This window comes from Hypomesus transpacificus, chromosome 2, assembly GCF_021917145.1.
Source record: "Hypomesus transpacificus isolate Combined female chromosome 2, fHypTra1, whole genome shotgun sequence".
In the NCBI taxonomy this organism is placed as follows: Eukaryota; Metazoa; Chordata; class Actinopteri; order Osmeriformes; family Osmeridae; genus Hypomesus; species Hypomesus transpacificus.
Window position 1 is genome coordinate 8,505,476 of NC_061061.1, and position 16,835 is coordinate 8,522,310.

The window sequence follows — 16,835 nt, forward strand, 5'->3', positions numbered from 1 at the left end:
ATTGCACTGCAGATCTAAAGTTTCAGAATTGTTGATACTTCATTTAGCCTACATTGTTTGCAGATTTGTCTCACTAGATGTCGCTGTGGATCATCTCACTGCGGTGGCCTGAGGGCAAATCCAGCCCCTTTACCACATGTATATATAATATATAGTAAAATACCTGTATAGGATGAATACAGGTAAAGTGGGACACTTAACCTTGATCTTCTATGTCTTTATGTAAATCCTTAAATGATCAAAACTCATGACAGAGTTCATCCTTGGAGGGTAAAGGGCTAAATTGGTGGGGTTCTATGTTTGTGATGTCACTTTTGGGGGAGTGGCATGCGTCTTTTCAACACCAGGATCTCAAAAATCAATGATAAGTTAAAATGACATTGCAATATGAAGCAAAAACTGTTAAAGCTATAAAAACGTTCAACTTGGTTTAGGGTTTGCAGTTACCTCATATATTTGGGTAAGAAGTAAAAGTGTAGCAAGTATTTAAAATAATGATATATGTTTTATTGACAGACACTTTCCTCTGTCCCAGTTTACCAGTAACCTATTGGTAAAGTGGGACAGGGTTTTACTGTTAAACTGGGACGGCCACTAGTAATTTAAAGGGGATTTATTTACCCTTTTATTGTGTGAATACATTTACATGTCAACAATGATTGCATTTATTAATAGTAACTACTTTGGGATAGGCCATAATTGACTTATCAGTAGTGTAAAACAATTTAAAACTTAAAAATATATATTTAAAAATACAATACGTTCAACAACATCTAGATTAGAACAAATGGTATAGTTAAATAGGTCAATGCCACTTCACTGTACTAAGTTTTTCAGTCACTTTAACTTTCCTGTGGAGGTATGAACAAGCAAATGTTGACCGATTCCAAGTTGCATGTGTCTTCACGTTGCAAGGTTTATCAAAACAAAATAGCAATAGACTGGAATGTTATCATGAAACTCACGAAACGTACGGGCTGAAACTCGTTCAAACAAAAATGTGTTCACCAGTGCGCATGTTTGTTTGCTATCCTCGAATGCCGAGAAACAGGAACTGGTCGATCAGCTGTCAGATAGTGCTTAAAACGAAGAAAATGATTCTGCTGGACTCCAATTCGTAGTGCAGTGCAGCTTGTCTGCCGGACCAGTCATTTTCGTCGCTGATTCGGAGTTGCCTACCTGACAGGTTGGTTATTTTTGCATTACTGCAAATCAAAATAAACGATACTGTATGAACATTTTATATTTTCGAAAAGAGTTCGTTTTCTAAAACAGTCACAAAAAAACAAAAAAATTACTTCAGTTAATTTCCAGCATCGACTCATCTTTTTAGACCCCGGGCTTGTGACTCAAATCATAACTTGGAGTTTGCTCATCACATGGTCCAGTGCAATATAACTTCGTTGAAAAGAGTTCAATTGCATTTATATTCCGGCACAACCAGAAGTTACTGAAAAGCTTGTCTTTTTTCCTCCTTTATGTACAATGTTTAAGGAATTCTGAAAGAGATAGTCCTTGCATATCAGATATTATCTATGTAATGGTTTTGAAGACGATTTTTTTGCTGATGCCTTGTCTGCTCTCTATGGCTCCACATGTTTGCACTAGTGCTAGTCAGATTTACATCTAGGCTATGCACTTTCTTTATAGGATAGCTACAGCTCAGTGGAGAGAGCATTTGATTTAAGATCAAGATGTCGCATGTATACCTCCCTGACGTCGCTTTGGATAAAAGCGTCTGCTAAAATTATAATGCATTCCATTATTTTTACTGTTCCATTATTCTCTATTTAAGTTGACTTCTGTTCAAACATCAGTCAACCCAGGCTAAACAAAGGTAGAAAAATCCCTGTCAGTTAATGAAGCCTATGCATTTTGTGTTTCTGTGAACAACATAACAGGCATAACTTTTTACCTTTAAGCAAGGTGTCAGCTGGTCCTCCAACAAATGTAGTTGAGTTGCTTAGATATTAAAACATCCTGTCTAATACCTCAAAGGAATGTACACGGGTACATCTGTATACATCGACTCTACACTGTCATCATGTAGCTGATCAGAATGTCATGCTTTTCTTTCCATTGCTGTAATGAGGTGACGTATGGTGATCATGTGAAACCTGATGAGGAGACTGGTGGGGTGACTGACAGCTAACCAGACTAAAAACCTACAATTTGACTACAAAGTGATCACATGCAAATCTTTACACTCTGTTTTAATAACCTATATCGGTGGCAAACACCATTTCAAGTTGGTCCAACTCTTCAATAGCAGATTCCAATGAACCACCACAAGACTTAAGGCGTCCCTTCCTTCCATCTAAAGCGAACCGCTCGACTCAGCCACAGTATCCCCTCCCCCGACCCGTTAAAGAGTGTCTTTGTGTGTCTTCGTCAGCACTGCGTTAATCAAATTTTGTCCCTGGGGTCTCTCGAGCAAGAATATGAGATTAGAGTAGAGTTCTGTTTATCGCACTCCTCCAAAGGTGCCTGCAGCAGAAGTATTGCTGAGAACATTCTGAGGTAGACACAGCCTATTCCCACCAACAGGTCCCTGTCATGGATGTACATGACCTGAATGCTCACTTTTCTACCTCCGATATTACAGAACTCATACGGTGCAAACAGTTCTTGTGTTAACATTGTTTCCATGGGCTGTTTGGAGGGAGTGTTGCAACCGAAAACAGGCAAAGTGAACGCCTGAGCCCTTATTTGGGTCCATGTACCTTTGGCACTTTACACTTTTCCAGAACTCTGTTTATACTGACTTCAGCCTTACACCAGCTCATGCTGGGTCCAGTGCCATAACTCTCTAACAGTTCTCTAATGATCTTCCTTGTTGAGGCTGAATGTCTCAGATGTGGTTTAAAGCCTTGGAGATCACAAGAACTGTTTCCTGGCCTGCAGGCGTTTTAGCAAGGTGTTTGTCTGTTTAGGTGGTTTGTTTTTGTTGTTGTCCGGGTTAAGGGCTATTATACAGTACGGTAATGGGGGTGATGTTGTCTTGTGTATCATTCTTGAACGCTCGATCTCTCTTGCTCTTTGTCTCTCTCTCTCACTCTTTCCCCTTCGGCCTCATAGTATCCACCCATCTCCTCCAGATGCTATCCCCTCCTTGCAATCAGTACCTTCCGTCCCCCTTTTCCAGAGGAGCGTTCCATGGCGGAGCATCTCCCTCCAGGCCTGCTGGAAGCCTGTGTGGTGGTGGGAGCCTCCAGTGAAAAACTCAAGGAAGCCTACGAGGTAAGGAGCGCCTGCTCTCTGCGGATCACACACAGGATCCTCTTTAGGGATCTGACAATACAGTATATTCTCATTTTCAGCAGAGCCTGTGGGAGAGCTGGAATTGTAGGGAACATTCATGTACACATACACATTTGCTATGTTTTTAGGCTTTTGTACAATAATTCAAACAAATACCATAAGATATAGGCCGATGCATATTGTAATTGTATTTTATAGGGCTCCAATAAAATGTATAACTTGTGTATAAAGCCAGAAAGATAAGAAATAGTGGAGGGGTTATTTTTTGTTCAAGTAAACAGTAACCTAAAACTAAAACATGTCTAGCCATCAGTGTGCGCTCCTGCAAAACTCATTTGAATTCATTTTTGTGCAAGTCTGCCCAGCAGGGATGTGGTCTGGCCGACATCCTGTTGGACCCCGAGGTGCTTCACGTGCACGTGCCTCCTTTCGTAAGCAAAGAGCATGCTGGGAACCCCCAGGGCTACAGGGCCCTCAGCAGAGCAGTCCAGACACGACGCTCTTTTATCAAGAAGAAGAGGGAGAGGCCTGCAGCGCCTCCCAGTGACCCTGGAGCAGGAGGGGAAACTGAAGGAGGAGAAGAGGGAGGAGGAGGGCTCACTGAGGACGTCAGTGTCCCCAAAGATATCGACCTCATGGCTCTGCCTCAGCTCTGCTTTCCAGGTAAGGAGGTCAGAGGCTGGTGCCTGGAATAGGAAGCTAGAGATAGATATTTAGATACTGGGGTCATGAGTTAAAAGGGTGCAGACTTGGGACAACAGTTGGGAGGTTGGGAGTTGAACTTGTAAAATAGAGGCTGGAGGCTAGAGGTTTTGATGTTTACCATAACAAATATTTTTTGGATCAGGTGGGCTTCAAGTAACCAATGAGCAGAGAGAGGAGCGATTTCACTTCCTGGTCTTCACTAATGTCTTTGGGAACCAGACCCATGGCATAGTTGCCCAGTGTAGCAGACCCTTTCAGGTATAGTGGACACATGTTCATTTCTATAACACCTGAATGTCCATATTATAATAAAGTAAAACTTAAACATACTGTATATGTATTGTACAGCCTAATTTAGCAAACGTATATTCTCCATGTTCTTGTGTAATAGTCATAAATGAGACATCATTATGTAATAAACAGTAACTGAAGCTAGGCATATTTCCTTTTGATAGATGCTTGTATGGTTTCTGGTACACACCGGTGGGGTATTAACTATGTATTTGTAGCAGGGGACAAGCTTTCACCAGAACAGACAGTTGCCTTCTGCGAAGCCAGAGAAGCTCTTCACCAGCTACGCTGTCTGTGTCATCTCCAAACACCGCTACTACACCGCTCTGAGGGACTGCCTGTCATGGTGAGCCCTGGTACATACACTCTGCCATGCACTGGCTCTGCTGGGATTGTATGAATAGAAGTCTTATAGCTTAGTCTTCACAAAAGTAACTGTCATTTTTACGGGGAACATATATTCTCTACACTCTACAACAATCTCTGGCATCTTGATGAAGGCTGGTATGTCTTGTTTGGACAGCAACCGGAGCAGCTCATTGTCTGTACCTCTGCAGTTTGCTGTTGCAGTTGAGGACTTGCCGGATGTCGGACTTTGAGGAGCGGGTCAAAGAGTTTGCTGCCAAGCTGGCGTTGGTGCCCATCCCTCCACCTGGACAGCTCCATGTGGTGAGAGGCGGGTTGGTGTTTAGGATTGAAAACTGAGTGGATAGAGCATAGCTGGCTGGAACAATGTGAAAGGCATGAGTTATTGTTGAGGATGCTGTATGTTTCCTGGGGAGTGTGAATAGTATAGTATATTTTTTGGTCAGTGTTGACGTTGCTTGTGTTGAAGTAAATTCCCTGTTCAGTATTGACATTGACATTGACAAAGACGTTGTGTATCTCCTGACGTGCAGATGTTCAGCCTGCGACCCCTCACCATCGTGCTGCCTTCCAGGGAGGACAAGGAGCACCCTGTGGTGGATCTGGACCTGCACCTGCCCCTGCTCTGCTTCAGGTCCACACAGCTGCTACAGGTATGGGGTGGATTCTCCTCCAGAAGGCCTGCTTGCCATGGAGACTCTCTAGGCTTCGTCCTATCTGAGACTAGTGAAGATGAAAAAGTCGACACCTGACCCCTCAGTGTTCTTCAAAGTCATGGAACGTGACCTTGGACCTGAAGTAGAGGCTGATGTTGCAACCCTGAAGGGTGCTACCTACCTTGCTAACTATGAAGTAAAGTTCTGTTCATCTCTTCAGGAACGGTGTGACTATTCTGTTTGGTTCTGGGTTTATAAGTATTATGCAATATGCAGATTGGAGAGAGAATCTAAACCCGTGACATGAATAATGACCACGTAATACACATAGTGTCGAGGACAAAGTCTCTGGAGCATGAGGACAGAATTGATAGTAGAAAGGGAAAACCAAAGATAACACACAGCCAACATGTGTTCCTTATTCAGTCAGTCGGGACCTACATCATAGACCTGTGACTGTCGTTAGGACATAATAATTGGTTACCGTAGGAATGCATATACAGTATATGGATGAATAATAAAACAGCATACGTGAACAGATGATAAGACAATAGCTGATCTACTGAATGTGTTGAACGTGAGCATGATATAAGAAATCCCTGATGTCTTCCACACGAACGGGTGTTTTTACGTACGCGTCTGTGCGTGTGGGCTTTTTTCAGATCATCGGCAGCATCCTGACAGAGCAGAGGTTGGTGTTCTTCTCCTCCGACTGGTCCCGTCTCACCCTGATGGCAGAGTGCTTCATTCTCTACATCCACCCCCTCAGCTGGCAGCACCCCTACGTGCCCGTTCTTTCCAGGCAGATGCTGGACTTTGTGATGGCACCCACGGCTTTCCTCATGGGGTGCCATCTCAGCCACTACGACGAGGTGGCCTCCGTGAGTTAAGCCCAAGTTTCCGCTTCAGACACCTGGTTGGAGATGTGCAGGGAGAGACAACTCAGGAGAACTGTGGACAACTGTCTCCTTCTTTGTGTCTATCACTCATGCTCCCTCTTTCCCGTGTAAGCGGTGTTTTGCGAGGTCCCGTTGATGTTGTGCTTTGTCCATGTGTTTGGACGTCGCTTTGGTTATAAGTGTCTATTAAACAAAGAAACTTTGATGGAAAATGTAAATGTCATGTGGTGTGTTTGTGTTTCTTTTTTTCTCTTTCTCTCTGGTTTCTCTCTCTCTGATTTATCGCTCACTCTCTCTTAATCTCTCTCTCTCACTGGTTTATCTCTCTCGGTCTTTGTCTTGTCTGTCTCTCTCTCCAGGAGACAGATGACCTGATCCTAATCAACATCGACAATGGGACAGTGTCTTCATCCTGCTCCGAGATTGTGGATGTGCCGGCTGTTCCTCTGGCTGCTAAACAGTGTTTCATACAGAGGTAGGGCTTACTCAGCCACACTGGTGCTATAAAGTCACATGGTGATGAACAGGGATATCAGGTTTAATAGTGTTTCCCACAGTCAACACTGTGCAATATATGACGCCGTATGACATATCATACAATATGTTGTGAAATGATGCAATACATTTCAACATGATTTGATACAATATGACACATCATATTTGTATTTTATTGAATCATACCATAAAATACAACTTTATTGGTCCCATTTCGCCAATAGACTCATTCATCCATTTATCTAGAACACAACAGATATAGAGTCACAATCCATCCTGCAGTGTTTGTCTCTCTTCTCTTCTTTAGGAGGGAGAGCCTGCAGCTCCACTACGACCTGCAGACGTGCCACCAGGCCAGCAGCCCGGACCTCAACGAGCTTCGTGCCCAGAGGAGGCAGTGGCAGCACAGCCTGAACGGGGAGGTCCAGAGGCTCACCCTGGAGCTCATCGTCAACATCTTCAGGTCTCCTTCTTGGCCTTTTGACGGTTGTACACGCTGTGTTTGTACGGTTGTACACGCTCGGTTAAATTACATTAACATGCTAGAACATGCTTGGAATGGCCTGGTTTATAAACACATTGGTTTAAATTGCGCAAAAGGGTTTGCTAATGTGAATTTCCTTCTCTGTGTGGGTAAGTTCCCCTTTTTTATAGCGACATAGTTAATGCATTTGGAAACAGGGAAATTCCTAGATTCCATGATAAAATAAGGAGACTTCCACACAGGGAACAATAAATAAGATTAAATAGGGGTATCTTGCAAAATTGCTGTTGTGAAATATGTTATTGACCCCCCAAAACTATGTTAAACTATTAAAAAGGGGTTAAAGGCCAGAATAAACCACCACATAAAATTAGCATTTGAAGCAATTGTCAGTATTGCCAAGGAATAGGTTGTTGTTTGATGAGAGCATAATTCTCTGTTGCCTGGTAATTGACAGTACAGAACTGTTCCTGTCTTTCTACCAGGGAAGTAAGTGGTCATCTCAACTTTGAGCATAGAGTCTTCAACAGTCAAGAGTTCCTTAAGACCAGAGAGCCTGCAGACCAGCCCTTTTACAAAAAGGTATCGTCATGGCCAAGAATAACTTACTCTAATACATACACAAGGATATCCTGCAGTAGCTACCATCTCTATGTTTCTGTTGTCGACTGGGTGTGGTGTGGTACTGTAGGTCTTGGAGACACACATCTTTCACTCCTTCCTGAAGGACAGACTCAATAGGAAGATGGACGCGTTCACTCGCATGGAGCTCAGCACGAGGTCCGAAACCCAGAGGTGAGATCTCCTCCTCTCCACCTTTCTCTCTTCAACCCTACCCCTTCCCCTTCCTTTCTTTCCATCCACATAGCAGGACACATTTTCATGAGCAGGCACTTCAAACCTCGTTGTTTAGTAACGTATTCAACCTGTGCCATCCAGAATGCAGGCGATGATAGATAACCCCCGGAGACCCACCATGCGGGAGATCCAGGCCAGGAAGAACAGCACCGGCTCCGAGCCCCCTCGCCTGAACAGGCGCCTGGGCATGAGCCTGCCCAACCTGGGGGAGGAAAGGTCTATCGCCTACTTTCGACAGACCTCTCTCGCTATACCTGAGTCCGTTGAGAGAGGCTCGATACACACACACACAGGTACTGTATATGCAGTCAACACTCACACACACATTTCCCCAACAAATCTGGCTCAACAATGTTTGGTTCAGCCACACACACACATGTCCAAGCATGCACATCCAGTAGACATCCACACACACTGTACATTCTACACACACACACACGCACACACAAACACACACACACACACACACTAACCGTCCCTCCCACTCTCTCCCCGGTCTAGACCAAAAGATCCCATCCAAGCCCATTAAGCAGTTCAAGCTGCCAGACTTCCCTCACCCCCTGGTCTACCACTACGTCCAGAACTACTACAGTGAGATGATCCTGCTGCTGGGCAAGGCCATCTTCTGTGTCCCCCCGGAGAACTCAACCCTGCTGGCCCGCCTCCTCTACCTGAGGGGCTTCATCAACACCCTCTGCTCCCGATACCTGGACGCCCTCAGCGACTTTCAGAACCTCTACACGGTGGGACTGGGGATGGGGCCTGGATGTCAGACAGTAGGACTGGGGAAAGAGTGAACATGGGACCCGAGGAGGGGGTCTGGAGGATGGAGAGAGGGGTTGGTGTGGGTGGTTGCAGGTGGTTACAAGGTAGACTTGTGGCTTCAAGGTTGGGGGTTTAGGGCTCTCAGAGTAACTGGCACTCCCATGAAGGTCATGCAATGAATTCTATTGACTTAATTACACTATACTGACCTCTGTGGCACTGTTCTCTGCTGTCTTCTGTTGTACTCTATTGTTCTCTCCTGTCCTCTTCTCTGCCAGACGGATGTGGAGATCTTCCCCTCCCAGCTGGTGAGGTGTCTGGTGGACTCTCTGCAGAAGGACGAGCACTCCCTGGCCAACCGGAGGCCTGAGCTCAAGCGCTTAATCTGCAGAGTCAAGAAGGACCAGGAGGAGGTGGCCGACCAGCCTGACGACAACGTCACCAAGTTTGAGCTGCCGAGGAGCCACATGCCGAGGAAGGAGTTTGTGAAGCGCGTCCAAGAGTCCGGTATAGTCAGGGATGTGGCGACTATACATCGCCTGTTCAATGCCCTCCTGCTTGGTAAGTCTCAAACTCCAGTGCTTTGTGCGGAACGTTGATGCTAAAGCTTTCTAACCACCTGTTTTGTTTATTCCTTATGGTCACTTTTTTGATAATAGGTATACTTTGAAGGATGATACTGTGTTGGTTGTAAACCAGCTGTTAAAGCTGGCCAGACTAATAAAAACCCTGTCCATGCCAACACCCCGTTTGTGCCTGTATGTCTTTCCATGTATCCCACACTTACAGAATCAATACCGCATACTTCTCTCTGAGTCACTCCAGGCTATGTCTTATGATCTGAAAGTCTGACTTAGGCTATATACAGGCCAACAATCTAACATGCTAGGATCACGATAGATGAACAGTGCAGCAAACTAACTTTATCATAGAGTCAGCAGGTTTAGATTCACAAGGATTTGAATGAGAATAGCCTACTTAAATTGAGATCTGGAGGACAGTACTTTAATTAGCCTATCATGGGAGATAAGTGGTCATTGTGATAAATGTCTTGTTTTATTGCAGGTTATTCTGAAATAGTAGGCTACTGTACAGCAGGCTATCAGTGTCTTGATTATAGCTCATGTCAGCGTATCATCTGATGATCTTGTAATTCACTCTTAATAGAATTGGGTAAAACCGACTTGGGTTCAGAGGCTGCTTCCACGGATGCTTCCAAGTCAGTGTTCTACTTTGACTTGACTGGTGAGGGTAAGGATCGAGTGTCCGGCCTAAGCCAAGTTGCCTACCTACAGGACAGCATGTCCCTACCGTTCACTGTTAGCTTCCTGATTTGCGACTAGCTATGTGACGGGTGCCAGCTTTCTTTTTATATTCAACTCTCGGACGATTTCTGCTTAGTTGGAACTCCAGTCTTCAAAGTCTGGCTATACGTGACGCTAACACGACTTTGCACCGCGCACTTTTTTTCTGCTGCCCGGCTGCTTGCAACTTGTGCAATTGCGTGCAATTTGAATTTACACAAAAAAAGGTCAGATTTGCATGCACGAGAATGGCCGTAATTTGTGTATAATGAGCATGCTCTGAGAAGGCCTCAGAAGCTGCATGGCTAGTTAGCGCCACCGACCCAAAACATCAACAACCACTATTTCTTCGGTTCGGTGGCTTTGGGTGCCTTTAACATCGGACGTCGATCCAACGCATTGTGAGCTTTTTACTTGCGCCTTAATGTACACAGACACTCATTCTCATACATCTAATGCTAAACATTTTGGAACAGCGTTTTATACAATTTACATGTTGAGTTATAGGGAATGTTTATATGGATAGCATACTGTTCTCTGTTTGATTATGCCTAGAACGGTAGAATTGTGTGCTGCGTACAGGTCAACATAAGTAAGTAGACTCCGATTTTCCAGGTGGATGGAGGAGATAGGTAGGCTACTGTAAGATTGCAGCAGTGTGTGAAAACAAGTGCACAGAAGCCTACCATATAATGACCGGACCAGATGTGTGCTTTTGTAGGGATAGTGTCTGTTTACACCTGTCCTCTATAGGCCAACAGAAGCAGGTAGACCCTGAGGTGTTCCGGGTGTTTTACACCTTCTGGAAGGAGGCTGAGTCCCAGGCACAGGATGTGAACCTGCCAGCCTCGGTCATCGAGCACCTGGACCACAATGAGAGCGTATACAAGCTGTCGTCCTCCGTCAAGACCAGCAGCGGCGTGGGCAAGATTGCTATGACCCAGAAAAGACTGTTCCTGCTTACTGAGGGACGGCCAGGCTTCCTGGAGATCACCAAGTTCAGGGACATCGAGGTGGGTTACAGAGGACAACAACTCAATACCATACAAATTATTCAGTTCAAATTCAGATGCGCTGGCTTATTATTTATATTATTTACATATGTAGAGGAGGTTCCGGTATTACAAACACATATTGAGCTTTGCAAAACAAAAAAACATTTTCAAAAACAGCATTAGAGAATTCTAAGACATGAATATGTCACATGTAACGACACCCTTGAAGGAAAATAAAACCAGTCGCTGCCACCGGCGACCCATTTCACTCTCTCTCTCTTTCTCTCTCTCTCTCTCTGTCTCTCTCTGTCTCTCAGGAGGTGAAGATCTCTTCTGCCCCGATCCTGCTGCTGAGGGTCCCGTCGCTGAAGATCCGGAGCAGCCAGCAGAGAGAGGTGTTTGAGGCCAACCTGAAGGCCGAGTGCGACCTCTGGAATCTCATGGTCAAGGAAATGTGGTCCGGCAGAAGGATGGCAGATGATCACAAGGTAGGGGAGAAGGGACACCGGTGATCTTGTACAATGTCTGATATCCAGCTTTTGGCAGGACATTCACAGCAGTGTGGAAGCACGAAACCTCAGTGTTTTACTCCCATATCCTGCTTCAGTAGCCTATGTAAACCTACAGGTTGTTTTGACAACTTGCTCGTTTTCCAGAGAGGAAACTCTACACAGCCTGTTTCCTGGCAATTTTTTGTAAATGCAGTAGTTGCATCAACGCAGGCCCCCTCAGGATTCCATCTTTCCTTTCTGTTTTTACTGCCCCCCCCCCCCCCCCCCCTCCACACACACATACACACTCCCACCCCCATCGATCCAGGACCCCCAGTACATGCAGCAGGCCCTCACCAACGTGCTGCTGATGGACGCAGTGGCGGGCTGTCTGTCGAGCCAGAAGGCCATTGAGGCAGCCTCCAAGCTGGTCTACTTTGACAAGGTTAAACATGAAGGTATACCAGTGGCTACAGCAATCCGCTTGCTTCCTAAAGTAAAACTGCACTGTTCAAATTTTCAAGCTTTCTCATTCTACATTGTGTACCTTTTGGTTTCTTTGCACTCTTTCATTTTTGGGGGATTGTGTGTGAGCAGTTCCCATGATGGTGCCAAAGACAACATTGGAGACATTGAAACACAAGATCTACCCTTCGTCAGAACTGGCAGCTCCACAGACTGTACATGTCATGCTCTACACACCAGGTGAGACACAGCAAGTATACACATGCTACAGTACTGTTTTACTGTACCATAAGGTACTGTACTGTAATAACTAGAGATGCACCGATCCACATTATTTCAATTCCGACCCGATTCCGATACACAACTGCAGATACCGATACTAATTAGATACCAATACAGAACTTTCTCTTCTTTTATATGAACCACACAGCACTTATTAAGGAGCAAAAAATACACATGCCTTCCATCGAAATGTATTCCAAAACTATTTATTTGAACTGTGTTTGGCTTCACATACAAACACGTATCAGCAACAACTGCGTTTTCAAATTGAATATAATTGTGTTATGCCACAGATAAATATTTCTACACTATCAGAAGCATCTTTCGAAGGCCTCAGTGAGTGTCTGCTGCTGCCAGGAGTTGCTTTTTTGGCTGTTGGCTAGCAAAATCTCATATATACATTGGGGGGGGACAATGACATGACATTTTCTCAAGAGCAATTTTTGAGGGGGACACCAAACGTAGTGCTGTAACACATTACCTACGTTGTAATGTATATTGGGGGGGACGAATCGTATTTGGATTGGGAGGGGTCATGTCCCACCTCCCAACCCCTCCAGGATTTCCGCCAATGGGCTAGCAGGACGCCCTGGTGCTCTTTCACGTGAAACTTTTACAGGTGCTTGATCAAATTGGTGGTAGCCTACACAACGCTAACGTAATTCCACCCCTTGGAACGCTCTTTACACACATTGCAAGTTGCCGCCTTGCTTGCCTGTATTTCGAGACTAAAACATTTCCAAACTAAGGACATGTTGGGCTCTCCAATTTTATCAAAAGTTTGGCGTGAGCTTACCATTACACTGTACCTCTCTTTGTCCATGTACATCTCTTTCTCACTTTCTGCCTTTCCCTATTCTCTCTCTGATTAGCCAGCCATGACTCCTTTTGGCTTTCTTAGTCCTCTAGCCTTCCATCCTTTGTCTGTCTGTATGCCTGCCTGTCTGTCTCTCTCTGTCTCTCTCTCTTTCTCTCGTAATTAGAGGGAGGCTTTTGGTGAAAATAACACACAATACTTGTTTTGTTTATCTGTAAACATGACATTATCATGACGCTGAAGCATCTCTTTTTTCATTACCTTAATTCTTGTTTTAACAAACCTTGCACCTTCTCTCTCTCTCTCTCTCTCTCTCTCTGTCTGTCTGTCTGTCTGTCTGTCTGTCTGTCTGTCTGTCTGTCTGTCTGTCTGTCTGTCTGTCTGTCTGTCTGTCTGTCTGTCTGTCTCTCTCTCTCTCTCTCTCTCTCTCTCTCTCTCTCTCTCTCTCTCTCTCTCTCTCTCTCTCTGTCTCTCTGTCTACTTAGCTCAGTTCTCCTGGACGGTCACAAGACAACATAACAGTTAATGGTGTTAAATTGACCAATACTGCTTTAGCAGAGCCAAGTGGAGACAAAGGAGCTTTGAGGCCCAGGGCTTATTTATTTTTACCAGTGAATATAGTTCATAGTATCCAGTCACACCAAGTCCTTGAGCAGAGTGGGACTGTCACGTAATTCAGAAAAATATTTTCAAAACTTATTTTGTGAAGTCAGGTGGCTGAGCGGTTGGGAATCGGGCTAGTAATCAGAATGTCGCTGATTCAATTCCCGGCCGCTTCAAATGAAGTTGTGTCCTTGGGAAAAGCACTTCACCCTACTTGCCTCGGGGGGAATGTCCCTGTACTTACTGTAAGTCACTCCTGATGAGAGCATCTGCTAAATGATTAAATGTAAAATGTGAAACCACTGTTAATCAAACTCGAGCTGGAGGAAAACACAGAAGTCGACATAAGAATTGGGGGCACTCTCTCTCATACTTTTATTAATTTTACAATATTACCAAGTGCAGTTTAACATAAAAAAGTTGAGTTTGGGCCACTGGTGCACAAATGTGTGTAGTATCTTGTTCTTAGGGTGACTAGATTCCTCTCTTTACCCCCTCCCTGTCCCCTCTCCCCCTCCTGCCCCCCAGGCCACCTGAGTTACAGTGATGCGGATAGGCACGGCAACCCCAAACTGTGGTGTGCCCTCAGCGGGGGGCGGGTGGTGGTGTTTGACGCTGCCAGTTGGTCCATGCTGCAGAACTGCATTCAGGTCGGGTCGTCACAACTGGTGAGTCTGTCTGCTACTTTGTCTTTTTTTGTCTACTGTCCAGTCTGTTTGTCTCACTGACTGTCTGTACTATCTAGTGTTTAGATGCCCATGTATGGCAGTCCCCAATAAATGTCAGTCCTCTGCAATAAATAAACTGGTAAATTGAATTAACTGCACAGCGCTCCCTCTATATCTCTCTTCCTCCCTCTCTCCCTATCCCTCTCTCTCTCTCTTTGTTGCTGTGCTGTTGCCTCCTGGTGGTAACTATTGACCTTGTTTCGATACTGTATTCTCCGCCTCAGAATTGCATGCTGAGATTGGACCAGGATCAAGTGTGGATTGGCTCCCAGGATTCGGTCATCTACATCATCGACACAAGGAGCATGTCATGTAACAAACAGCTGACTGAGCACCGCCATGAGGTCACAGCCTTCGCACTGGATGACAGCACTGACAAGACAAGGTTCATTTACATCACAGTCCACCTGGTGTTCCACAGATTGCAATATATTATTCTAAATAAAAAATTACTTTTATTACGACTTATTATTAGAGTATTATCCAAAGTGTTAATATTTTTCCATATTTTAAAAGGTCTGTATTAGGAGAGTTTCAATTACTCTTTCTAACCAGCAGATGGCGGCAGTGGTCTGGATCCAGCTCCGCCAAATAGCCTAGGCTAAATGACACTCTTTTTAGTGTAATACCTAAAACAGGCAAACACTCTCTCCTCTCAGCCAAACACAGATATACTCCTGCAGTGTGGATGGAACGGTTATTTTGTGGGATGCCTCGACTCTGAAAGTGAAGACGCAGTTTCAGGTCAGCTGTGAAAGACTCACTTCAATACAACTCTACAATGGAACTCTATGGTGTTGTAAGTATTGTACTGTACTGTATTGCAGACAAACACACACACACAAATACACAGGTTTGCTCGGTTCGTTAGGAGAGATGAGGAATGTGTGTTGGCCGGCCAGTTTAAATATTTGACAACAATACAAAAAGTATTTGTATTGTTGTCTTAGAACGTTTTTGTGCCTTTCACATTAGGCTCTAGCAATGGCATCATGGAACTCGGAAGGAATGGAACACCACTGCGCAAGATGTCCCTCCCTGATAACCTTCGAGTCATTCTCCCTACGTTCAGCAGCTTCATCCTCTTCCCAGAGGTCTTCTTCTCATCGTCCTTTCAATTAATCACTCCTCCCAATTAAAAAACAAAAATATATATATGTATATACAATTTTGAGGGGTGAACATTTCAACTGTAGTGAACCAGATGTGTTTTCAGAAGGACCAGTTGTGGACAAGCAGCTTTGACTCGGGAGAGCTCTGCCTGTGGCACTCCAAAGATCTGACCAAGCCATTCAAGAGGATGCAGATGCAGGACTGTGCTGGAGTAAACTGTATGATTAAGGTCAAGAACCAGGTCAGAAAACACAGGCCAACATATAAACATACACACACTCACTGTGTGCACACGCTGTACAAACATGTTGGATTGACATCTCCCACTGAACAATTCCAGAACTGTGACAAACCTTGTTGTTTGTGCTCACCCTTTCCTCCAGATTTGGGTGGGCTGCCAGGACAGTGGTGGCAAAGACCGGGACTATTCCCACTCCCGGGACCAGGCCCAGAATACGGTTAGGGGGAAGATCTACGTATTAGACACAGAGAAGCACACAGTGGAGAAAGAACTGCTGGCTCACACAGACAGCGTCCAATCACTGTGCTCCGCCGAGGACCGCTACGTACTCAGTGGCTCGGCCCACCTCGATGGCAAGATCGCCATCTGGAAGGTGGAGTAAATGAGGACGGACGGTTTAAAGATCCGGGAGCTAAATCAAGCTCACCTCAAGTTCTTTTTGGTTTGGGGGCATGTCCTAGGTGACATATTGGAGGGGAGCTCTTGCGTATTCAAAGCATCTCCACAAATAATGGAAGTGTAAAGTATCTGGATAAGGCCGTCTGCTAAGTGACTAAATGTAAAATGCTAAGTGACTAAATGTAAAAGTATACAGTGCAGTGATACTGGGATAAACATTTTGAGAGTTTAGAGAGGAGACCCAAAATAACTACGGATTGTTAACATGTCAAAGAGAGAGAGAGAGAGAGAGAGAGAGAGAGAGAGAGAGAGAGAGAGAGAAGCACATGGAAAAAGAAGATCATGAACTATTATTGTTTCTCCTTACCTTTCATACAGTGGAGGGAGAGCCTCAGGGAGTTCAAGTCAAATGACAAAAAACCATGTCCACTCCACAGAATTTGTTTCTATTTCACTGTCCAGTCAACCGTTTGCTCTATGTATTTGTATAACACTACATTGAAACATTTCTACTTTAGTCCAGTTCTCCTGGTACCATTTTCTATTATGTCATATACTGTAATATAGTGAGATCAGTGTACTTCAACACTGTACACCAACCTTGTTGTTCTTCAGCA

General features: G+C 44.7%; 1 protein-coding gene across 6 annotated transcripts; it reads left to right on the forward strand.

Moving 5' to 3' along the window:
• Positions 1–1,015: 1,015 nt before the first annotated feature.
• On the forward strand, positions 1,016–16,545 carry LOC124474563 (DENN domain-containing protein 3-like). 6 transcript variants are annotated; one of them, XM_047030865.1, is made up of 26 exons: positions 1,016–1,186; positions 3,079–3,240; positions 3,618–3,924; positions 4,109–4,224; positions 4,479–4,603; positions 4,815–4,926; positions 5,157–5,276; positions 5,942–6,160; positions 6,538–6,653; positions 6,981–7,136; positions 7,643–7,739; positions 7,849–7,952; positions 8,097–8,308; positions 8,517–8,758; positions 9,059–9,341; positions 9,948–10,031; positions 10,838–11,097; positions 11,397–11,567; positions 11,899–12,028; positions 12,168–12,275; positions 14,266–14,405; positions 14,690–14,850; positions 15,125–15,264; positions 15,441–15,559; positions 15,682–15,819; positions 15,962–16,545. In XM_047030865.1, the coding sequence occupies exons 2-26, from the start codon at positions 3,157–3,159 to the stop codon at positions 16,199–16,201; spliced, it is 3,984 nt and encodes a 1,327-aa protein (XP_046886821.1). In that variant the 5' UTR covers positions 1,016–1,186; positions 3,079–3,156; the 3' UTR covers positions 16,202–16,545. The 6 variants fall into 6 exon arrangements, with proteins under 6 accessions (XP_046886821.1, XP_046886804.1, XP_046886830.1 ...); XM_047030848.1 differs by having other exon boundaries at positions 1,017–1,186; positions 4,476–4,603; XM_047030874.1 differs by having other exon boundaries at positions 1,017–1,186; positions 4,476–4,603; positions 9,948–10,025.
• Positions 16,546–16,835: the final 290 nt, after the last annotated feature.

What these genes read in the sequence shown, in the direction of transcription:
- LOC124474563 (XM_047030848.1), top strand. Translation starts at nt 3,157, where the DNA reads ATGGCGGAGCATCTCCCTCCAGGCCTGCTGGAAGCCTGTGTGGTGGTG. An exon ending in AGTGTAGCAGACCCTTTCAG is followed by an intron (nt 4,225 to 4,475) that starts GTATAGTGGACA and finishes ATGTATTTGTAG; the next exon opens with CAGGGGACAAGCTTTCACCA. An exon ending in GTTCAATGCCCTCCTGCTTG is followed by an intron (nt 9,342 to 9,947) that starts GTAAGTCTCAAA and finishes CACTCTTAATAG; the next exon opens with AATTGGGTAAAACCGACTTG.